Below are 25,163 nucleotides of genomic sequence, written 5' to 3'. Positions count from 1 at the left end.
TACAATAACTTTTTATTTATTTATTATTCACCTATAGCAAAAATAGTACTAGGTAAAGTACAATAAAATTATTAAGCAGAATCAATTAAAACACTGCCATAAAATAAATTGTTATAAACACATTAGTAAAACCAAATTACATAATTAAAATTTCATAGTTAATAAGCATCTTTGGTTACAAATAAATAAAAGCTTCCTGAAATAATAATGTCTTAAGGCGATTCCAAAACATTTTTATGTCATCATGTTATGTGAACCGGTAGATGTAGTGTATTTGGATTTTCAGAAGGCGTTTGACAAAGTCCATTATGAGAGGGTTCTAAGAAAACTAAAAAATCATGGGATAGGAGGCGATATCTTTTTGTGGATTGCAAACTGATTACGAGACAGGAAACAGAGAGTAGGATTAAATGGTCAATTTTCTCAGTGGAAAAGGGTAAACAGTGGAGTGCCTCAGGGATCTGTACTTGGAGCGGTGCTTTTCTATATATTTATAAATGACCTGGTGAGTGAGGTAATCACATTTGCAGATGATACAAAAGTATTCAGAGTAGTTAAATCACAAGCGGATTGTGATACATTATAGGAGGACCTTGTGAGGCTGGAAGATTGGGCATCCAAATAGCAGATTCAATTTAATGTGGACAAGTGCAAGGTGTTGCATATAGGGAAAAATAACCCATGCTGTAGTTATACAATGTTAGGTACCATATTAGGAGCTACCACCCAGGAAAAAGATCTAGGCATCATAGTGGATAATACTTTAAAATCGTCGGCTCAGTGTGCTGCGGCAGTCAAAAAAGCAAACAGAATGATAGGAATTATTAGGAAGGGAATGGTGAATAAAATGGAAAATATCTTAATCCTTTGTATTGCTCCATGGTGAGACCGCACTTTTAATATTGTGTACAATTCTGGTCGCCGCATCTCAAAAAAGATATAATTGCACTGGAGAAGGGTGACCAAAATGATAAAGGGAATGGAATGGCTCCCCCTATGAAGAAAGGCTGAAGAGGTTAGGGCTGTTCAACTTGGAGAAGAGATGGCTGAGGGGGGATATGATAGAGGTCTATAAAATCAACAGAGATCTAGAACCGGTAAATGTGAATTAGTTATTTACACTTTCGGTTAATAGAAGGACTAAGGGCCACTCCATGAAGTTAGTAAGTAGCACATTTAAAACTAATTGGAGAAAGTTCTTTTTCACTCAACGTACAATTAAATTCTGGAATTTGTTGTCAGAGGATGTGGTTAGAGCAGTTAGTGCAGCTGGGTTTAAAAAAGGTTTAGATAAGTTCTTGGAGGAGAAGTTTATTAATTGTTATTAATCAAGTTGATTTAGGGAATAAGCACTGCTATGGATTGATGAAGAAAGCACAATGTCTCATGGCAAAGAGGTGAACAGTTCTCACCAACGAAACTAAGAGGAAGTTTTTGTCACTTGAACGCAAAAACTCTTCCCGGGGAATAATGGGTCAATTGAGACTTTAAATATTCAGGCCCATTGAGCTTTAGTAGTTTAAATAACAGTAACAGAATTTTAAATTTGGCTCATTCCCATATACCAACCAGTGAAGTTCTCCCAACACTGGGGTAATATGCTCATTCTGCTGCCTACCCATAATTAGACAAGTGGTGGAATTGTGCAAAACCTGTAACACTTTTAAACTTGACTTTCAAAATAAAGCAAATTACAATAGTCTACATGTTAAAATATAAGCCTGCACTATAGTGTCAAAATCCTCGGTAAACAGAATTTGTAATATCCTACATGAAGAAGTTGCTGAAATTGAGATTTAAAAGACATCGTGGAGTCAAATATAATGCCAAAATTACGTACAGTTTCCTTAAATGGAATTAGTGTGCCCATGAGTGTGATACTGGATAAATTATAATCTACTAAAAAGGTTTTTGACCTGAAAAAAAAAAAAGAACCTCCATCTTGCCAGATTAAGTTGCATCTGATTATTACACATCCAGTAATTTATTATTTCTAACACTTCTTGAGCTTGTACCAAAGTACCTAATAAATTCTTCTTAAATGGAAAAAATAGCTGAACCTCATGCACACACATCCAAAATTCAACTCCCAAGGAGTCCAAAAGAAAACATAAAGAATGCCATGTAAACATTAAAGAGGGTGGCGGACAAAACCGATCCCTGTGGTACTCCAGAGGGCATTTTGTACCAATCCGAGGACTGACCATGAAACAGACCTGTTGAGAACAGGCTTCTAAATATGAAGAAAACCAGGTAAAAGCATTAGCTTGGATGCCTAACTCTTGCAATCGATGTAAAAGAATTTTGTGAGAAACCGTATCGAATGCACAGGTGACATCGAGGAAAAGAACAAGAACAGCCCGGCCCGGAGTCAAGCTCACGTAACTGGAGGCGAACCGGGCGAGTCCCGGGGCGCCGAAAATAACACGGGGTCGAGCAGGAGGATAGGCGGCAGAAGGGAGGAGGAAGAGGGGGAGGGGGCAGGAGGTAGAACGGACCAATGGCAGCGCAGCCATTTGAATTGGCTGTGTTGCTATTGGTCAGCGGGGTAAAGTTGAGAGTAGGGCGAGCAGCTATCGGGCAGTTGGGAATCCGGCGGCGAAGCAAGTGGCTGCGTTTGCTTCCCTCCCTCCCTCCCTCAACATGGTTGTTGTTGTTTAACTTTCTATTTGTGGTTGCATTGTCGCAGTAGGCGGAAACCCGAGCCATATTTGGTTGTATTATATTACAATTGTGAAGGACACAGTGGAGGGGGCGGAATGCTCGTGCAGTTTTGGGGCTGCTGCACGAGAAGGCCTAAAGAGCAAGGGGGGGGCCAATGCTCAGGCCGCAAGCTACCCTCGCTGCCGACGTGGCGGGGTAGGTGAGGGGGGGTGAGCTACAAGCTGCTTACCATTGGGCCGCGGTGGTAAGTGAAGAATGGCGAGCGGCGGAGGTGGGGGGTTTTGTTTTGGAATTATGTTAATTTACGGCTCGGGTTAGGTTTCAATAAACTGCGGCCTTATTTGTTATTCCATACTGTTGTATTGTGTATTTTGTATAAAAGGGGTGGGGGAGTGAGGTGCGAGTGCTTGCCTGGACGACTGGTCTCGGGTACCTGTGTTATAGGATATTTCTGACCATTAACAATATTGTTCCGGTACTCTGAGATTCGCAAAATCCTCCTTGACAAGGACGATAAGCTTGCTCGTCTCTTGGAAAATGAGCAAACTATTCAGACATGACCTTTTCTAATAACGTAGATAAATTAGAAATAGGGCAAAAGCTAGATGATACCCTGCTTGCATTTTTTGCAGTTTGCAGTCAGGGTACCAAACAGAACCCAATTCAGCGTTTCCAAACCTTTTCTAGCCCAGGGCACACTTAATACTAACACAAATGTTGTGCGGCACACCAGCTTCCGTGGAGCAGGCAGGTCCGATGTGGAGAGGGCTCCTATGACCAACAAAAAATAAAAGAGCTAGGGAAACACTCAAAAGCTCTACCAGTTTCTCCTCCAAGTTTTAAAACAAAGGGAGAGAGAGAGGGCAGAGACACACTTGAAGCCATCACAATGGACCTACTCCCTTTATGTATGCAGGCCCTGGGGTTTATCAGCCCTGGGCATGGATTCTCTAATGGGAGAGGAGGCTGAACCTCCAGGGCCCAAGATGCAAGGGTGAAACCTCTGCTCTGGGTGTGATGGGAGTGTTACTTGGGTGTAGGTGCAGAATAAAACATCTGGACACATTGACTGGCTGTTCCAAAAACAACTTTACTAAATGTTTTCTAATTTAACCACCTGACACCGTACACATTTGTTTCTTGTTACATCCCTGTCCAAAAATTAACTTTCCAAAACTGTTCCTCTTCTTCCCTAATGCCAGTGGCCCGAGATAGGCTAACCCTCCAGCGCTTGGACTAGCAAGCAGCACAGGTAGGCAGGGTGGTCCTAGATGGGGAATATCCCAGGGGTGTGCAAACTCCTTTTCCAACTTCCACACTTCTGCTTTACCCCGTGGGGAAACACCAGTGGGGGTCTCAGGTATTCCAAAGTTTTCTTCCAGATTCTCCCCTTCAATGGGCAGAAAGGGTGGCAGGACCAAAAAAAAAAAAAAATCTTCCTCCCCAAACCAGGAAAAACACAGTCTTTCTACAAAAATACTTGCCAAAAAAAAGCATCCTCCTGCTGCGAGTGGCCGCTTAGCCACTGTCCATGGGTTGTAAGATGGTGCCAGTGGGTCTTTTCTAATCTTGGACTCCCAGAGAAAGGTTTTCCTCAAAGTTCTTTCTTTTGCCACGGACCAGGGATCTCACAGGAGACTCCAAACTTAAAAAAAAATCTCAAAGCTGGAGACTGCCCAACCAGACAAGTATTGGACGGGGGTGAGCCTCCCACCTATCCAGGTGACCCAAACCCTGAGGTCAGGTACCGGGAAAAGGCAACCATGCAACACTCCCTCCTCTTCCAAAATCCAAACTGAACTTGCCCCACTGCCTTCCCACCTGGTCTGCTTTCATCCAGGCTGCAGGAGCCTCACTGGAGGTGCTGTTAGGACTGGTTTGCTCCACTCTACGCACTAACTCAGGGCTGAAGCTAGAGTTGGCGCTGCACAAAGCAGGACCCAGTTATCCATGTCCTACATGCTACCCATTAATTCCCGCGCTCTGGGGTGCATCCAGGAGCTGGGCAGGAGATGCATGCTTTACTCCATGGCTTTCCCAAACCTGTCCTGGGGACCCCACAGACAGACGGGTTTTCAGGATATCCACAATGAATATGCATGAGATACATTTTCATTCCATGGAGACTCAGTATATGCAAATTTATCTCATGCATATTCATTGTGGATATCCTGAACACCCGACTGGCTGTGGGGTCCCCAGGACAGGTTTGGGAAGCTCTGCTTTACTGCACGCATTCTCAGAAAGGAGCTCCTGAATCTTTAAGGGTTACCATTTGTGTCTCTTGCTGAGAGGTGCTGAGGGCCGAGATTGGGCCAGTGGCAACTTTTCTGTGGCACAGCTTATCGGGTCTGCTGCCACACTGGTTGGGATGATACACTGAAGCAATTGTGTTTTTAAAGTCAATAAAACATGCAGATACTTTTCCTGCCTCTTCAGGCTGCTCCTCTTTCTTTTCTCCTTGTTACCCCCCCTCTCAGATCCTTCCCGGCCTCTCTTTTTCAGCAGATCCCAGCGGCTGTATGTGTATCCTCAGCCTGAGAGAGAGACGCTGTGACACAGAGAGACCTTCCGGAATGGAAGGAGCGGAGCATCAAAAGACTCCATGTGCTCGTGGGAGGGAAAGGAGAGACAGGAGGTGTGGCAGCAAAGCAGTTACAGCATCCTGCCGGCCTTGTCAGTAGTCCCTTGTTACCGGGGAGGGGCCCATATTTTGATTTCAAACTTGCCTGTCCATTCAGTATTATAGAAATAAAAATCAACCAACAGAGTGTAAGTGGGAGCTTTTCATTGGATTTACAGTATGCAACACAGCTGGGCTTGGCGTTTGAGAGCTCTCCTCCCTTCACCAGAATGAGTTAGAGGATGCTGCTACCCCGCTGTACAAGGGCATTCGTTTCATTACAGTGGTGATAGGGGGATAGGGAAGTGCCGTAAAGTTAAAAAAAAGGCTTGGAGGGGAGGAGTGCAGGTGTTTGCAGAGGGGGGAGGAAGCTGGGCAAGGAAATCAATGTCTCCATCATTGTTTTATTCAAATTCTTTAAATCACTTTAATTTTGATTGTCTTAAGATTCTTGGGTAGTTCCCTTTTAGAAATCCTGATCCTAAGGGCATGGATGTGCTGATCCGGCCTGGAAGAATGTCTCCCCACATGAGTATCACTTTGCTTTTCTCTGTGATGTGTTATCTTGAGTCTGCAAAGGTTTAATCTTCTTTTTCACTTTGGTTTTTTTTGCGTTTAGCCTTTATTTTGTCAGACACTTCTACAGAAAATCGAAACAAATAGGCCTCAGCCAGCAAGAGACGTATAGGAGGAATACGTACAATGACACAATAGTTAACATGTGACATCAGAGAAAGGGAAAACAAATACAAAGCACATAAAATCTGCAGCTCAACACCTCCATAAACAAGGAAAAACAAATGGCCTCAAGAATACAGTGACGGCAGCCCTGAATCTCACGGACTCCTATTTTCAGTTTGGCCCGCTAGTTCCTCCTTTCTCTCTCAGTTGGAACCGGTGCCATGAGCCTTCATTCACAATGGCCCTGGGAGGGGGGGGAGGAGGGAGTTCCCCTATTTTAATAGTCTCTCCCCCCCCCCCCACTCACACTGTTCCCAGTCTGGTCATGGGGCGCAACGGTCCTGAAGCCAGGAGCCATGCCCCAGCGCTCCCAGAACCCTGTAACATGGGGCCAGCAAGCCGGCCTAGCCCCCTTGACTCCCAACCGGTACCCCAGGGCCGTGGAAGCAAGCTCCTGTGCAGCTGCAGTATCAGAAGGGGAACGGACGGCTGGCCATGTCATCAAGAGGGGGAAAATCCCCCTCCTCCGGACCAGTCCCAACAGCGTGGGAGGGGGGGAAACGGGACAGGATGACACTGGTTTAGCCACCAATTTGCCCAGCCGCCGTCCTGCCATTACCTATCCCAGATGTTGGAGTTCTCTGCAGGACTATACGTAAGCTTCTTCATTCTACCGTACGGAGGCTTTGTCCCTACTGTGGGGTAATATGCTCTGGAAAAAGGGTCAAATTTATTCTCTAACCCAGAGAATGTTCTGGGCAGAAAGGAAGGTGTTGCAATTGGGTTCTGGCAATAGCTGGCACGGCAAAGTCTCAGGGGCAGGCTTCGTTTCTTAACTTTCCCCTTGGATGAGGAGGAGGAGTAGCTCCTGTTTTTCCCACCATAGGATAAGATTTCTTCCGGGCCCGACTCTGCGGTCATGGGGAGAGGAGTCTAAGAGAAGCGCTGAGCTGTGTTCTGTTGGATGCGGCCTGCTGTACTCATAGGGAGCTCTGGGATCCTGCGGAGAAAGGAGTCCTGGGAACTAATGAGGGGAGAGATGGTCCCAAGTCCGGACGCTTTCATCAACTTTAAGTGAAAGCTTGAACCAGCCGAAAGCAGTTTCTAAGGAACTATTAAGGAAGGAGTCAGGGGCCTGGAATTTGTGCAGCAAGCAATATAGCCTCTGACATCCATGGTGCCTCCCCTGCAGTACATACAAGACTTGCACTTTTCTGTGAATGGTAATTAGAAGTTTGTCAGTCCAAGTGCTGCAAGAAACCGAATCATTGTTGTCTTCCACTTACTACGATCATCCTGCCCTGTGCTGGGAGCAGAAGAAAATAATTGAACGGGCATCTGTAACTATTTCCTTTCTCGTAATTTTCTTCAGTAAAAGACTGTTGTATTTTGGGAACCGCAACCACCCTATGCTGTATGTTTTTGGAAGAGAAAGACCACTGGACCTTTGTATGCGTGTTATCCTGCTTCACCAGAGGGCCCCACCGATGTATTCTGTCCCCCAAGAAAAAAAACAAAAAAACCCTCTGTATAACTGGTTTAATATTATAGGACTGATCAGACAGGAGGTTACAATAGCAATCTCGTAAATGTGCGTACGCTAAAGCGTGAACTTTGGGGGCTCCTTCTAGGACAGTGCAGGAGTGATAATCTAGCTGCGAAAATAAGAGAAATGGTAAGCTTCTTTACCCCAAGGGAACAGCCACCCAGCCCCAGTATTTCAGGAAGCCCAATTCAGGGGTTAATGTTAAACTAAAAACCATAATATCTGTACTTTCCATTTCCACCTCGGACCAAAACTTCTGGAGTGCCGGACAAAGCACAGCCTGAGTTACTTTGATGTTAGCATATCTGGAACAAAAGGAGACAATCTGCCCCTAGACCTAGCCAAGAGCCTGAACTCACAAACCCAGACCTTGAGGAATGGATTTCTCCTTGCACTTTCCACACCTAAGACATGTCCAAAGACTGCTGCATTTACAACATGGGCAAATCAAGGTCTTTGGAACAACACAAAGCCAAGGACACCTATGCAGGAAAATAATCCCCTTCACACCATTCTCTCGTGCACGCAAGGCAAGCTGCCCAGTATTGCAGAGACAAATTAGGAAGAGCCATCCCATCTGTAGAGTTAGGTTGCCAGAGCAAACATTAAGCTTTATTTGCTGAGTTTTATTATCTTGACAAAGCTAAAAATCTGACTGTGAAGCTGGCAGATACCTTCTGCAAGGTGCATACAGGAACAAATAATGAGACATGGTCACTGGCAGCGTCTGGAGGAGGCTACTGCTTACTCTGCAGTCCCTGCCCCCCCAGGGTGAAATGGAAGGTCACTGGGGGGGGGGGGGGGGTGCGCTCCCGGGGGAGTGAATCCAGAGAAGATGGTGGGGATCATCCTTTTGGGAGCTCCTTCAGGAGTGTCTGGGAGCGCCAGGAATAGTATGCCTGTTTGAGGTAGCTGGGAGTTTGTTAATATATACAGTTCTATGGGCCTAGTGAAGGCTTATTATGGGATTAGTGGGTTGAATGGGATTGCCTTATTTTAATATAGATAATTTATTATATTAATCAGGAGAAAGTGTTTGGCTTTTATAGTTGTGTGGTTTAGCCTGTTCCTCTTTCCTAGTGAGAGTACATGGATAAGGTAAGTTCTGGTAGGGATTTATCATGTTTGATGTTTTGCATGTAATTATTATGTATTTAACGATTCACTGCCATATTAGGTTTACACATATATGATGATTCACCATTGCACGATGTTTTGATTATGTAACACTTGTTGAGTACACAAGTTTACCTGTAGAAAGGTGAGGCCCAAATTGAAAGTCACTTAATTTCAAACCTAAGGAGCTGGTGAAGCGATGTCTTATGTGATACTGCACTGATTCTATGGCCAGCAACCTGTGGAGAAGCACGCACTATCTGAGCCAGCAGATCGATGGTGAGTTCAAACAAGAGAGGGAATAGACGGTGGCCCTGTCTTGTTCCGCTTACAATAGGGAAGGCTGAAGACAGCGACCTGTTCACAAGAAGCTTTGCACATGAGTTTGTGTGTAGGGGTGCAGTTTTTTTTTTAATTGGTGAGGTGTTTGTAAGCCTTTTCTTCCATAAATCGCATGTGGGGGTGTCATGCATTGTCTACTGGCTCTACCCTCTCTCCCACCCCATCCCTGTGTGGTGCCATTAAAAGTAACTGCCCTGTGAAACGGCCCAAGTACTCTTAACCCACAGAGGGAGGACGGGGCCTTTTTCCAGAGATTTTACCTGGGTAACCAGTTACTCGGGAAAAGTCAGGCACTGAACATTGCCTTTCCCGTGCCCAAAATCCAAAGAATCTCTTCAGGAAACCGAACTATCGGGCCGATACAGTAAAAATGCGGGAGAGAGGACGAGCGCCCGCTCTCCTGTGCGCGCAATTCAGTATTTTAATTTGTTAAAATTAGGCCTGGTGGTAAAAAGAGGAGCTAGGAACACGGTAGTGTCCCTAGCGCCTCTTTTTTGACGGAAGCGGCGGCTGTCAGCGGGTTTGACAGCCGGTGCTCAATTTTGTCGGTGTCGGTTCTCGAGCCCGCTGACAGCCACGGGCTCGGAAACCGGACACCAGCAAAATTGAGTGTCCGGTTTTCGACCCGCCAGCCGCTGGCCCATTTTAATTTTTTTTTTTTTAATTTTTTACTTTTTTAAACTTTCTGGACCTCCGACTTAATATCGCCATGATATTAAGTCGGAGGGTGCACAGAAAAGCAGTTTTTACTTTCCTGGTACCCTTTGGGTAGGCGCTAATTTCTGAAAGCAAAATGTGCGGCTTGGCTGCACATTTTGCTTTCTGAATCGCGCAGGAATACCTAATAGGGCCATCAACATGCATTTGCATGTTGCGGGCGCTATTAGGTTTGGGGGGGTTGGACGCGCGTTTTGGACGCGCTATTACCCCTAATTTTAATAAATTATTGAATAAGGGGTAAAGCTAGCGTGTCCAAAACGCGCGTCCAAATGCCGGCTAACAGTGCGCTCCGTCGGAGCACACTGTACTGTATTGGCCTGTATGTAAGATCACGAACATACGTGCCCATCACATCATATCAAAGGCTTTCTCTGCATCTGATGAAAATCGCTATGCCCTAAACCCCTGCCCCGTTAGCCAGGAGCACAATAAACATCTCAGGTTGTGTGTGGATAATCTGTCTTTGATAAACCCAACCGAATCAGGAATAATGTTTTCTAAGCACAGAGGGCAGATGCTTGGCAATTTTGATATTTGAATTGATGGGTTAGACTGGGCTTGCATCAGTAGCCTCTTTATCTTGTTCGGGAATTAAAGTAAATTAGTGGCACGTTTACGGTGATTCACAGAAGCAAGATAAGTTTGTGTGTAACTGAAGAGCTCTTGAGGCATGGGTACAAACAGGGATGGAAGGTCCTGATAGAGATGAATGTGATAACCGTCAGGGTCTGGATTCTTACCTGACGGCAGGCCAACAGTGACTCTATGAATTTTCTCAGAAGTATTTGGAGCGGAAAGCAAGCAAAGCTGCTCAGAAGCACTCGTTAACTGCCACATTTTACTTTTAAGATCCAAGTGCCTCGTTTAGAAAACATGCAGGGCTAGCATAGGCTTAGGACTTCTGATTTTAGGTTTTATACAATAAAAAAACCCAAAAAAACCCAAAACTATAAAATACTCTGATGCAAAAATAAAATAAAATAAAATAGATATTTGTTGGATAAACTCTGGAAATTCCTCTCTGTTCTGGGTTTTTTTTTTGCCTTTTCTGCGCTGACTCCTCAGCTGTACAAATGCATGCATTTAATTCAACCAGATAAGGTACCCAGCAATAGCACCTGTGCAGCGAAAACACCAATAAACACTGACGTTTTATATTCTCAATTAGAGGGAAAACAAACAACTAAATTTATGAGCATCTAAGAATGGGGGTGGGGGTGGGTAAGGGAAGGAGCGGAGTTGCCCGGAGCCTTTAAGGGCAGATTTCAGACTTTTCCCATTAGGTGCAACGTCCCCAGATACTTTCACCCCTTTCCCCGCCCAGCATTTAGCACCAGTTATCAAAAGGAAACCTTTCCCTTAATGGAAGTACTCACGCAACTTTGTACCTGCTTTTTCATGCAGATACTTTTTTTTGTTTTGTTTTTTTTTAATTTCAAGTACAAGGTGGTGCGTACTTTTGAAAAAAGTCACAAAATGCCTGCGTTTCAAACCCCCATCCCTGGGAGCGCCCTCCGTCACAGAACAGGGCTAAAATGTTGTGCTCGGTGGCACACAAATGTGCAATTTTCAGAAAGCACAGTTTCACCCAAGGAAATGGCTTGTACAATGAGCCTCTTTTGGGGCCAGCTCCATTAAGGCTTTTCTCCCCATTTGGAGTCTATGGGAAAACCCCTTATGGCCGAATTTTAAAACGCACGAGCGCGAAGAAATCTGGCAGATACGTGCGTGGCCGGGCCGTGCACATTTTAGAAACGGCCCAGCCACACGTGCATCTGCAGGTATGCGCAGAAGGGCCGGCTGATCAAAAAAGGGGCTGGGCCGGGACAATGGCCACTGGGTCCTGTCCCGGGGAAGCTGGCACGTGGAACTTACTTCATCTATTCGGACCAAGTTAAATTCTGAAATAAATAAATAAAGGGGAAAAAAAGGTAAGGGAAAGGGGAAAAGGGAGGCAGAGTAGGAAGGGGTATAGGGAAGTTCCCTCCCGGTCCGCTCCTTAATTGGAGCAGACCGGGAGGGAACTGGGCAATCGCTTCACCGTGCGGTTTATAAAATTCCCCCCTGCGCACGCAATCCCGACCCGCGCGCACATGTGCGGGCGGATTTTTAAATCTGGAGCGTACGTGCACGTGGAACCATATTTTATAGCAATGCGCGTGCTGACGCGTGCACGTTGTAAAACAGCAGTGTCCACGTGCGGGCGTCGGGAACCGTGCGCACACGGATGCCCATGCAGTTCTTTTAAAAAATGAAACCCCCTTAGTGAATAAGGCACTTACAGGCCCACACAGTAAGGCTAAGCTGAAAACGGGCGCTTGGTGTTAAGCGCCCGCTTTCTTAACGTGTGCCCGGCCACCTCTCCGGGGCGCGCGATGCAGTATTTAAATGAGGAGTCGCGCTAAAAAGGAAGCGCTAGGGACAATAGCGCGCCCCTAGCGCCTCCTTAGCAGCAGAAGAAATAGCTGTCAGCGTGTTTGGAAAAGGGACGCACAATTAATTGAGCATCGTTTTCATAACCTGACCACCTGGGACAATTATTTTTTTTAACATTTATTTTTTTTAACCTTTTGGTTCCTCCAACTAAATATCGCCACGATATTAAATCAGAGGATGTACAGAAAAACAGTATTTTCTCCTTTTCTGTACACTTTTTTTTGGCTGCTCAGAAATTAACTCCTACTCTGTGCTGGCGTTAATTTCAGAACATAAAATGTGTGGATCGGGCGCACATTTTTTTTCTGTTATCTGGGGCGAATAGCTAATAGCCTCAACATGCATTTGCATGTGATGAGCGAGCACTATTAGTTTCAGAGGGGGGGGGAGGGCATTGGACGTGCGTTTTAGACACGCTAAACCCCTTATTGAATAAGGGGTAGTGGACGCGCATCCAAAATACGGGTTAAAAAGTGCGCCCAGCTGAGTGCACTTTACTGTATTGGCCTGTTAGTTTGGGACCCAACTGGCTTTCTTCGATGGCTTCTTCACCGTGGGCGAGGGGAAGAGGGGAGCTGATTGTCCATTTCAACATTACCAGCTCCGCATATTTTGTTCAGGCTGCTTCCTGACGAAGGTCACGATGCTTTCTTGCCTACAGATCTCCCAACTTCCGGACCTCCATTCTTATGCAGAGAGGCACTCCTTGACTTTTTAATTTCTGGTTGCCAGTAGTAACCGCGGTGATAACTGGAGTACGTGTCTGGTGTTAGAAGGATGCGATCAGATCCTACTAGAAACAGGTCAAGTTGAGTTCAAGGCCTGCGATTTTATAAATGCAGACTTTGGGTTTTTTTTTTTTTTTAATTATTTGCCAGGATTGGGCTCGCAGGGCACTCCTGCGCGATACGTGGAAGAAATTTCCCCTCGCTCCACATTCCCTCCAGAATTGTGTAAACAATACTTTTTTTTGGTAAATATTTTTATTAAAATGATATAAGTTAGTGTCAGTCTAATAGACAATTTAATTTGCGATACTCTCTCTCTCTCTATATATATATATATAAATCTTATTAAATTTACAGCAATTTAAAAAAATTACTGGCGCATTATTTTTTTTTTTTTAATCTTTAACTATCCTAATTTCTCATTTCACATTCAACCTCATCTAACCCTCATTCATCTTTCCACACATCACAGTAATTCATTATCCTTTGAACCATTTAAAATGTAATTCAGCTATGTTTTGACATTACCAAATTTATACCATAATTCTATGTATTTATCTTTTTTTTTTTTCCTAAGCAATATACCGCACTTTTATGGCTTGCATACTGCTCCATGTTAAGACTCCCAAGTTTTGTATTCTGGAGGTTTTTTCCTCTCTCTCTTCTCTGAAAAAAATACATTTTTTTTGGCTATAAATGTTGCTAGAAAGTAAAATCTTTCATAATCTTTCATAATTCCACTCTTAGCATCTGCTTCCCCTCTTTGCCAACATCTGGCCCCTGCCTCACTCCCTTCCTCAGCGTCATCCCGCCATCTTTCCTCTGACATTCTAAGAGGGGGAGCATTGTTTTAGGGTATGTGTCTGTCTGTGCTGGGAGTGGCAGGGAGAACTGTGAATTAGTATTAAATCTGTTTTTGCTTCTCCTTTCTCACCCCTTGGAAGCTACCATGTTAAGAGCAGACACCAAAACTGGCTGCCAAGCTGGATGAACTGTTATCAAAGTAAAGGTGCAGTGGAATCTGCTCAGGATAAAAGGTGATGAACAGATCTAAGCAATATGCAGCCCTCTGTCAGGAAATTCCTGACAGAGGCTCGAATAGGCTGATGCAATATCGGCGTGCGAAAAACAGGCACTGATGATCGAGTGCCCGCTTCCCTAACCCGTGCCCTACCACCTCTCCCGGGCGGATGCAGTAGGCAAATGAGCCGCTGCATCAAAATGGAGGCGCTAGGGGAAATTGTGCATCCCTAGTGTCTTCTTGACATCGGGCACCCAGGAGAAGTGGCTGTGCACAGGTTAGGAAAACAGTCACTCAATTTGATCAGTGTCCGTTTTCCTAACCCTTGCACAGCCATGGGTTAAGAAAATGGACGCTCAATTGATGGCCTATTTTCCTAACGTGACCGCCGAGCGCACTGTTAGCCCCGTTTGGACGCGTGTTTTTGACGCACTGTTATTACCCCTTATACAGTAAGGGGTAACAGCGCGTGGAAAACGCGCGGCCAACCCCCCCCCCGAAACTAATAGGGCCAGATTTTATAACATGCGCGTGGGCAAAGATTTGTGCGCGCAACCCGGCTCGCACAAATCTACGCCTGATTTTATAACATGCGCGCATGTTATAAAATCCAGGGTCGGCGCGCGCAAGGGGGTGCACACTTGTGCACCTTGCGCGCACCAACCCTAGGAGAGCCCCGATGGCGTTCCCCATTCCCTCCGCCCGCCCCCCACCTTCCCCTATCTAACCCGCCCCCCCAGCCCTATCTAAATCCCCCCCACCTTTATTTTATGATTTACGCCTGCCTTCAGACAGGCATAGGTTGCGCGCGCTGGCCCAGTGCCAGTGCGCGAGCCCCTGGCACGACTGCTGTGCCAGAGGCCTCGGTCCCATCCCCGCCCCGCCCATTTTTTCAAGCCCCAGGACTTATGCAAAAATAGGCTCGGCGCGCGCAGGAGGGTTTTAAAAGGGTTACGCGTGTATATTACGCGCGTAACCCTTTTAAAATCCGCCCCATAGTGCTCATCACATGCAAATGCATGTTGATGAGCCTATTAGGTATTCACCCGCAATACAGAAAGCAAAACGTGCGGCCAAGCCGCACGTTTTACTTTCAGAAATTAACTCCTGCCAAAGGCAGGAGTTAATTTCAGACTGCACCGGGCAAGTGTACAGAAAAGCAGAAAAAACTGCTTTTCTGTACACCCTCCGACTTAATATCATAGCGATATTAAGTCGGAGGCCCCAAAAATAAAAAAAAAATAAAAATCTTATTAAAAAAAAAAATCTGCCCGCGGGTTGGAAAAAGGACGCTCAATTTTGCTGACGTCCGTGTTCTGAACCCGTGGCTGTCAGCGGGTTCGACAACCAACGCCGGTAAAATTAAGCATCGGCTGTCAAACCCGCTGACAGCTACCGCCTCCTTATTAGTGTGGGCCCTAATTTAAATACTGTATCGCGCGCCCAGGAGAGTGGCCTGGGCGCACACTGGGAGAGCGGGCGCTCACCTCAGAGCGCCGGCTCTCCCGCACAATTTACTGTATGGGCCTGAATGTTATACAGGATACTTCAAAGGAAACTGAAAACAATCCAAGAACATAAAACTTCTGGAGTTAAAATAAGATGACATTTCACAACTGACAAGAAAGGACTAAAAAAAACCCCCAAAAAACACTGTTACTTTCTGATCTCTCTTCATCTCCCCCCTCACACTATCATTGGAATATTTTTTATGAGTCACTTATATTTTCTGTTAATGTCATCTTTTGCTCATTTTGGGAACATTAGCTCTGAAAAGTTGGGCAACAAATGCTAGTCCAATAAATAGATATAATCATATAAATTTGCTTACCTTTTTATTTGTGCATTCAGGTAGACTAATACAGCCACCACACAACTTTATGCAATGAAATAATTTTGGTGAAGTAGGTTCTAGTGTGCAAGTGCTATAAATATATTATAATTTTTGTCAACCGCATAATGTTAAATTGCAAATTTAAGGGGAATATATTATGATGTTTTTTTAGTTGGCCAGCAGGGGGAACCTCCTGCACAGTCCTTATGCTTATCCTGGGTGTAAACTTCTCTATACTAAGGGTTATGCAGGCTATGAGGTTTAAGGGATAGAATGAGCCAGGCCTGGCTTTACCTCCATCATAGTTCTAATTTCACCAAGAATGTCAGAAAATGTGTTTCTTTTCAGCCATGCAAAGAGTTAGCCAGTTGTAGCCAGTTAAATTAAGTTTGTATTGAAACATAAGGAAAGCTTTTTTTTTTTTTTTAATATACTCTGTACTTTTCCACTAAAAAAGGGCCTCTACTGGGATGGCTTCCAACTTCAGACACCTGTGTCCTAGGAAGGGGGGCAAAAAAATTAGTTTTCTTGAACTGGGAAAACTTCCAACTTTTTTATCTTTGTCCTTGGGGGGGGGCTTCAAAATCTGAGCCCCCACTGATCAGCCTATTCTGTTTATTTAAACCCCTGTTAAGAACAGTACAGGGAGCGGAGCGAGAAAAAACCTTGACTGACTGCAAGAGAGATATTAGAGGGCTAATTGCTTCATGATATTGGTAAGCTTTTAATTATAATTATTTTCTGCATAAGAGAACCCTAGCTACCGTGTTTCCCCGAATATAAGACAGCGTCTTACTTTCTTTTTACCCCCAAAAGTCCCACTATGTCTTACTTTCAGGGTATGTCTTATATTGGAAAAACAGTCAAATTTTTTAAATACCTGTCGGAGGGCCGCGTGGGTCCAGGCGGCTGGCGGCGGGAGCCGGGTGGTCGCGTGTTACCGTAAATCTAGGCCGCGGGCGGGTGGGCGCTTGTTCCAGGCGGCGGCGGCAGCGGGGGGGGGGGCGGGTGGACGCGCGTTAAATCTAGGCCGCGGGCGGGTGGGCGCTTGTTCCAGGCGGCGGGTGGACGCGCGTTAGTTCGAGACGGCCGGCGGGTGGTCGCATGTTAAATCTAGGCCGCGGGCGGGTGGGTGCTTGTTCCAGGCGGCGGCGGCGGGGGGGGGGGGGGGCGGGTGGACGCGCGTTAGTTCGAGACGGCCGGCGGGCGGCCGCGTGTTAAATCTAGGCCGCGGGCGGGTGGGTGCTTGTTCCAGGCGGCGGCGGCGGCGGGGGGGGGGGGGGGGGGGCGGGTGGACGCGCGTTAGTTCGAGACGGCCGGCGGGTGGTCACGTGTTAAATCTAGGCCGGGTCGCACAGGCGCGCATTCATTCACTGCCGGTGGGGCAGCCCACGTGACTGCCTTGAGCATCGAATCGCAGGGGTCGCACAGGCGCGCATTCATTCACTGCCGGTGGGGGCTGCCCCACCGGCAGTGAATGAATGCGCGCCTGTGCGACCCGGCCTAGATTTAACACGCGACCACCCGCCGCCCGCCGGCCGTCTCGAACTAACGCGCGTCCACCCGCCGCCGCCGCCTGGAACAAGCGCCCACGGCCTAGATTTAACACGCGACCACCCGCCGCCCGCCGGCCGTCTCGAACTAACGCGCGTCCACCCGCCGCCTGGAACAAGCACCCACCCGCCCGCAGCCTATATTTAACGCGCGTCCACCCGCCCCCCCCCCCCCCGCCGCCGCCGCCTGGAACAAGCGCCCACCCGCCCGCGACCTAGATTTACGGTAACACGTGACCACCCGGCTCCCACCGCCAGCCGCCTGGACCCACGCGGCCCTCCGACAGGTATTTAAAAATAATTTTTTTACTACGTCTTACTTTCGGGGGATGTCTTACATTAGCCGACCCCCCTAAAATTCCCACTACTTCTTACTATCAGGGGTGTCTTACTATCGGGGAAACACGGTAGTATAATTGACCCTAGCTAGTATAAGCTAATCATGTATTAGAAAGAATTTATTTTACAAGAAAAATGTCTTTAGCAGATATTTATCTAATTGCTATAGTTGCAGTAACTATTGTTATCATACTTATAGCTCTGTACTGTTTGATTAAGATAAGATTAGAGAAGTATAATGCTTCATAAGCTAATTACATGCTTTAAAAGATTATAACTGTTATCTGAATAAATAAACTTATTTTTATACATCCAGACTGGTTCATTTCTCTAAATAACTCTATTGGGGAACTCATCTGTAAATAATAAACTCCTTCCCTAAGGGCTGGAGGGTCTTATGAAAAGGTAGGATAGGAGCAGAGCATATCCTGACTTTCACTGACAAGAACAGCACAAGTTTGAAACTTGTCCTTCAGCCCTGGCCACTGTCCTTTTGCGTATCTTTTATATACATTCATAATTTAATCATCTTTAAAATCACTTATCTAAAATGGAGAGTTTACAATATCTCACATTCACTTACCTCATGCATGGATCAGAAGTGGCTGTGCAGCATTCGGACTGCAAACTCTTACCGGGTTTCCTTGGAAATTTCAATATCATTAGAGGAACAGGTTTGTAGGGGAATGTGATTGTCCAAGGAGGGGGATGGATGAGAAGTACAAGTTAAGAAAAAAAGAAAAAAAAAAAGGTAGCTGGGATGCTGTCTGGGGACCGAGGCTAAAATCCCCAAAAATATAGCAGGCATCTTACCTTGCCACTGATCCTGCCTCATTCCTCATCTTCTTCCTACATAAGTTTCAAAGCTTCTTAAATTATTTCTAGGATTTTACATTGTCCAATTTAATTAAAAGAACTCTTGGCACACTCACAGCCAAACGATGATCTCAACCACATGGAGATCCATTTCCTTGGACCTAGAAAAAGAGTATCCTTGATCTTGTACATGCATGCAATGCTCCTAACTGTAATTATGCAGAAAAATACCAGCACATAGGGACATGTGCAGGTATTGTTCTGCTAAGAACCGCAGAAATAAGAGTCAGCAAACAAATTGTGGGTGAAACCTTTTAACTGAATTAATTTAGTACATTTGTGGCAGGATTTCAAGAGCTGTGCTCTCTTTATCAGGTCAAAGCGTGCATCTCGCCTATCGCTGCTCCCTTCAATTTCTGCATCCCAAATGCACAGAAACTGCACTTTTTTTTTTTTACATTGAAGCTTAGCTGCTAAGCACTCCTCCATTCCTTGAGCTTTCTTATTTATGTATCATGTAGTCTTGTATACCAATAAATCAGAGCACTGCAGATAATAATTAATTAAAAAAATACTTAGTTAAAATAGATAAACTCAAATAGAACCCCAACATTACCCATAATTCTGCTTTAAAAATATTGCTTTATCCCTTTTTCTGAACTGTAAATAGTCTACCTTGGCTCTTACATCACCAGGTGATGCATTCCATGTGGAAGGATGGGCCAGAGAACAACAGTCTTGCCCTTGTTTCTTGAAAACCTGTAATTACTGCACAAAAGGATGGAGAGTAAATTCTGTCTAGAAGAGCGTAAAAGACAACCCTTCTGTCTCAGCCTTCAGGGGTGTCCTCTCTCTCGCATTTCTTACTGTCATCTGCAGAAACGACAAATCTTCCCTACTAACCCCTCTACAATACCAATTCAAAAAATATCAAAACAGAACCCATCTCAGCGCCGATCCCTGAGGGCACTTGGATGATAACCTCCCTGATTTACTCCACCACGCTCTCTTTGAATCTCAACCAGTTTTGAACTCAGTCCACCACCCTGAGGCCAACTCCCAGGTTGCTCGTTGTATATATGATAGCTGAAACCCAACTATACTCACCCAATGCTTGTTGCTCCTGATCTAATTCTGAACAGCTTCTGCTGCTTACTGTCCCCCATTCAACTTGTTATGCTGTCATTTACTGTGCTGTGGCAACAGATTGAAAAGCTTAAGATGTGTTCTAGCCCTTGCAACCAATGTCCTTGGGCATTCGCTGAGCTTCTTTTTACAGTGAACATGTGCCCCTTTGATGCATAACATCTTGTGACTTCCAGGGCCAGGTGGTCTAGAAATGTGCTGCCAAGGTACCCCCTAAATCTCAAATGAATTAGTTTGGATGAAAGGTGCGTCTTCCAAAGTTACTGGGGGAAAAAAATGAATGCACTGCTAGCAAAGCCCTAATCCCTAGTAGAAAAACTATATATGACTACTATTACTACTTATCACTTCTATAGCGCTATTCGACATGGACAGCGCTGTACACAAACTTATAGGAGACAGCTCAAAAGAGACTTGGGAAATTCTATTTATTAAGAAAATTTTTAAAATCAATAAAGGCTATATGGGGAGATAGTCGGGTTAAGATTTAAACGCTGCCTCAGAAAGATGGGTTTTTAAACTGGATTTAAAATAAGGCCAGAGAGAGAGAATAAGACACCAGGTCAGGAAGTCTATTCCCGGCTTAGGGTGCAGCCAGGAGGAAAGCACGGAGTCGGGAGTCCGGAGCTGGAAAAGGAGAAGGGCACATAGCCAGGCCTAACTTGCCCGACGAGCGGAGTTTAGCCAATAGAAACCGAATAAGCCAGGATCCCATGACAGCCTTATATTATAAGCTCTTTGGGGCAAGGAATCGTCATACCGGTATGCAATGCATTTAAACATCTAAGAACATGTTTTTTTTAGAACCCGCTTTCCTACATAGATGATCAACGCGGAGAACGAATTAATCCAATAAATAGCCGCATATAAAATAAAACAAAATAATGTAGGAGATAAGTACTTAAAAACAAACATTAGAAGCTTGGCTAAACCCAATCCCAGAAAAAAGCAAACTCAAGCTCCCAGGAGGGAGGGAGGGGGATTTCCAGGCAGCGCCTCTTGCGAAACACTGAGCCCGGCTCGCTTTCCCTCCCCCCGCTCCCGATCAGCCCATGCCCCGTCACGGCCCGGGGAGGCGGCGCCAGTCCTGCAGCTCCGGCGCTCAGAGCGCGGGGTACAAGCCGGGAGCCGCCACCGACGATGTCTCATGCTGAGGCCGCCCTGGGCGCGCAGAGCGGCGGCACCGGCAAAGAGGCGCAGACCGTGTACGTGATCGTGGGCTCCGGCTCGGACTCCCTTCAGCTGCTCAGGTAGGGGGGGGGGGCCCCCGGCCCGAGGGCGGAGAGCGGGGCCAAATAAACAGATCCAGGAACTGCGGGGCGGGGGAAGTTAGTCCTCAACTCTGCTCTGGGCCCGCATTTGGAAGAAACGCTTCTTCTTCTTTTTTTTTTTTTTTTCCTGGATGGGAGCCACGCTATTGTTTCTCCGCCAGGCTTCAGTGCTTCGCAGATTGCTTTTTTGCGAAAACTTTGCATTGCTGCTCGCTGCCTGGGAGGGCACGTGGGCGCCGGCCGGCGCACAAAAACAATGAGGTAATTCCAGCAGAGCCCGCCTCCCTCCCTGTCTGCTGCCCACCCCGAAAGCTCCGCCCTGCACCTGGGCGCCGGGTGAGACCTGTGGCGCTGGCAAAGAGGCCGCTGTGTTTGCTGGCGCTGGGCGCAAGTGCCTGACGGCCACTTCGGCCACTGCCGTGATCGCCTCTCTGTGTTCCTGGCAGCAGAGGAGTGAGTGTTTGGAGAAGGCGGCAGCATCGGTTTCTGGCCCGTAGATAAGGATAGTAAAGAAGGCTCTTATCAGCAGTTTGGGGGTCAGGGTGGTCAAGGCTTGCAGCTCCTCAGCAGTTGTCCTAGGTTAGCAGCAGTGACATTATACAACAAACTGGGATAGTGGGGGCTCTTTACTAGAATAGCAGGGGGTGATGTAGGGCAGGTGGGAGGTACATTGGCAGAGGTGTGTGTGTGTATATGAGGGGGGAGAAGGACCCAGTACTGGAATAATCGGGTAGCTGCAGGGATTGAGGAGCATTGGCAGCACTGTGTGTGTTTGGGTCTCAGGATTAGAATAACAAGGGAGTGTCTCAGAGGTCCTGGTTGGGTCTAGCCATGGCTTTGTAGCCAAGAGGGGGAGAAAGGCAAGCAGGTACTTGTAATCTGGATTGGCCACCGTCAGAAACAGGGTGTTGGGCTTGATGGACCCTGTAACTGACCCAGTATGGCAGGTTTTTATGCACTTGTGTCCCTAGGTCCAGCAGCTTGTGTCCCTAGGTCCAACAGCTGAAAAAAAGTGCTTAAATATATATATTTTTTTAATTTGGGGAAAGCTCATCAAATGGAGGTTGCAAGACTCTTGTAAGTAAATGATGCTGATGGGAAAGCTAAAAAGAGCTGGAAGAGGTTATTTCTGAGCAGGTAGAAGCTCTAAAAAGACTTTATGCTATCAGGCAGCAATGTGTCAGAAGTGAAGAGGTACAATATTTTATATATTGTTCATATTTATACATGTTCAGGTCCCTAAGACAGAGGTGAGCAAACCTTTTGAGCCGTGGCCCCCTTCCATTCATGCAAGGATATTCCCCAGGCAGCCACATTGCCAACCCTTGCATTCAAAGGCCCCATTTGGTTTCCCATTAAGTTGCTGAAAATAAACTCACACATACATGGGCCCAGAGAGGCAAACACCCTATACCCAGATAGAACACAGAGACAGACACCCCACACTTAGACATCCCACAGACATAACATCCAGAACGGAGACACAGACATACCACACACAGACCACAGAGAGAGAGAGAGAGAGAGAAGCAGACAAACCACATCACACACAGATATGGGCCCCACACACCAATGCACATCAGACAAACACACAGGCAACACAGTATAATGGTAAGGGTTGGAAAATTAAAAATGAACAAAAACTTAGATGCCAACCAAAATTCTGGCCAACTTTTTTTTTTTTTGCTTTTGTTTTCACTAATTTTTCTTAATTTACTCTTTTATGTATTTTTCTTAGTTTGCTTATCTTTTTTTGCTTGTTTTGATTTAATTTAACTTTTTTTTTTTTTTTTTTTACATTTTTTGCCTTTATTCTCCCTTCCACTTCCTTATTCTCTGGCCCCTTTGCCCATTCCCCTCCTCAACCTCACTACTACTTTGGCCCTGGCAGGCAATAGCTGATCTCTGACCCTGGTTATAGACTCAGCAGCAGCAGGAACTCCTCCTGGGCTGGGGCCTGAGGATGGCAGCTCTTCCTGAGTTGTGGATTACAACAGTGGCTCCTCCCATGTCCAGATCTGTGGCAGAGTAAACAGCTTCCTGCCTAGGCTAGCCCCAGCAGTAGCAACTCTTCTTTCTTAGTGTCCAGTCAGATGAGTCCAGAACAAGTGGGTTTTGCACCTCTACCAGCAGATGGAGATGGAGCAAACTGCTGTCACAGTATAAATACCCCTGTAGTGACATCAGCCTGCCAGTATTTTCCGTCTCCAGCAGATGGTGGGCACGCATCTCCCCAATGGGGATTGCTTCATTTTAAAGAAAAGGAGAATTAAAGAAATTTGCCCCGCTCTCCTGCGGTGATACTAAACGGTCCCTTCGGCAGTTGAGAATCCTGAGGTGATTTCCGTGGTCTCTCAGACGAGTGCCTTGGACCGGTAGCTGGTTTCAACTGGTGTGGACTTAGCTGCTTAAGGCAGCGGATGCAGGGAAGCCAAGTGTGGCAGTGACAGCATATGCCCTCTCTCCCCGCGGCCAGAGACCGTCTCTGTACTCAGCCAGGTAAGGCTGAGCTCCGGTAATTAAAAAAAAAAGGATTATACAGAGACCTAGAAGGAGGTTTTTGTTGTGTAGGGCTTCCTCCTTCCCTCGGTCTCCATACTCAAAACGCCGGTCCGATGTTTGTCCTGCTCCATGGGAGGTCAAGGGACGTGGGCAGCCTAGTGGGTTGAGCAGCTTCCTTAGGCTAGGCCCTGCTCTGAGGCTTTTTGCTGTACGCCATGTAGTAGGCCGCAACGGCATTTTGCGCGCTTTCTAAGACTGCCCTCTACAGGATTGTCGGTCCGGCATGTGCGTCTAGCTGTGCGCTCAGGTTGTGCGTCCTGTTTTTGGACACACAGTCGGGCCTTGTAGTCTGTGCATCCACGTTAAGCGACTCCATGGTTACCACTCGCTTTCCTCTGCGCTTAAGTTTTTTGTGCGCCTAGGTAGGTGCCTAGGCGAGTGACATCTAAGTGTGGGACGGATAATTTTTGGGCGCCTAGTTTGAACGTGCATATAAAAAAAATAAAAAAGCAGCTAGATGCACGCCTCTGGCCGCCGCTCAGAGCACTGTCAGCTATAATTACATCTGTACCTAAGAAGCCTAAGCATCTTTCTCTTTGCACTGCTTGTCATATTTGGGCGTCTCAGCCAGAAGTGCCCACTAATTTGTGCCAGTGCTGTTAGGAGGCTCAGGGAGAGTTGTCTTCTTCTGATTTCACTATGCCTGGATCTTTCCAGCCAATTGTGGGACTGGATAAAGATGACTCAGGTGGGGCGCCTGATTTTGGAACTCCCCTAACTGGTTCCTCGGCAGGAGAAGGGAGCTCAGTGAGTCCACCTCAGGTACCTCCTGGTCTGGATAGTTCTACTTTTTCATGGGTAGAATTTTTCCAGTGGTTGCAATCTTTTTTTCAGGTGCAGCCCTCAGCCCCATCCAGTGCTCTCAGAGCAGAGGTGCAGGTAGAATTCTTGCCTGGACCTTCTGTTGAGCGCTGGAGTACTCCTAGAGCGGCAGCGGTACCTCCGGATAGAGATCCGGATGGCACGAATGATCCTGACACTCTTGAGGATGGTGAAATTCCCCCCTCTGGAATAGAACCATGTAGAACTATGTTATGGTTCTTTCATAGAGATGAACTGCCTGCTTTGATTTCCCAGACCTTGAAAATGCTTGGAGTCCCTGGGGCTCATCCCTGCACTGCCTTTCACCTCCTGTCTGCCAGAAGCAATGACGAAGGACTAGAGAGGAGGGGGGTGAGGCTGTGGCTGACTGGATAGTAAAGAAGAAGCCAGACAGAAACCTGCTCTAACCCGCCCCATCGTGTCCAACCCCCATCCCAACTGCTGTCTACTCTCCTGTCCGGAGGGGGCTGTCCTGAACACTGCCTCAGGCCTAGCAGATCACTGTGCTCCCAGGACTTGGGATTCAGCTAATAACAAACAGGCCGATACGGTACAGTGCGCAGGAGAGTGGCCTGTGCGCAGGAGAGTGGCCTGTGCACGTGCCGGGAGAGCAGGCACTCGCCCGCACTCCTGCGTGGTTTACTGTATCGGCCAGAAAGAGAAGGGGGGGGGGGTTTACCCAGAGTTCCAATCAGGCCAGAATGATTCATGGTTGGGGGGGGGGGGGGGTGGGGGTGGTGGTGAAGGAGCAGCAGTGAGAGAAGTGATGAATGTTGGGGAGATGAGGGATGTGAATGTTTGGGGGAAGAGCAGTGCAGGAGGGGGATGAATATTTGGGGGGAGAGAGAATGTGTCAGTGAAGGGGGGGTGAATGCTTATGGGAAGTAACATGAAAGGGGTGAATATTGGGAGAGCTAAGGGGGATGAGAGTTGAATGATGGGG

At 46.6% G+C, this 25,163-nt stretch overlaps 1 protein-coding gene across 3 annotated transcripts in view; it reads left to right on the top strand.

The window, feature by feature from the left end:
* The first annotated feature begins 20,604 nt into the window (after positions 1-20,604).
* Positions 20,605-25,163, top strand: part of TFE3 (transcription factor binding to IGHM enhancer 3) — a 73,795-nt gene continuing 69,236 nt past the window's right edge. The window contains exon 1 of one of the 3 annotated variants that reach the window (XM_029610477.1): positions 20,605-20,815. In XM_029610477.1, coding sequence (XP_029466337.1) covers positions 20,706-20,815 — 110 coding nt within the window. In that variant the 5' untranslated portion in view covers positions 20,605-20,705. Of the gene's footprint in view, positions 20,816-21,073; positions 21,098-21,178; positions 21,290-25,163 lie in introns of those variants that run through there. The other 2 variants (XM_029610485.1, XM_029610499.1) reach the window with 2 other exon arrangements.

This window comes from Rhinatrema bivittatum, chromosome 1 (genome assembly GCF_901001135.1).
Source record: "Rhinatrema bivittatum chromosome 1, aRhiBiv1.1, whole genome shotgun sequence".
Taxonomy (NCBI): domain Eukaryota; kingdom Metazoa; phylum Chordata; class Amphibia; order Gymnophiona; family Rhinatrematidae; genus Rhinatrema; species Rhinatrema bivittatum.
This window is presented reverse-complemented; position numbering and strand designations above follow the sequence as displayed.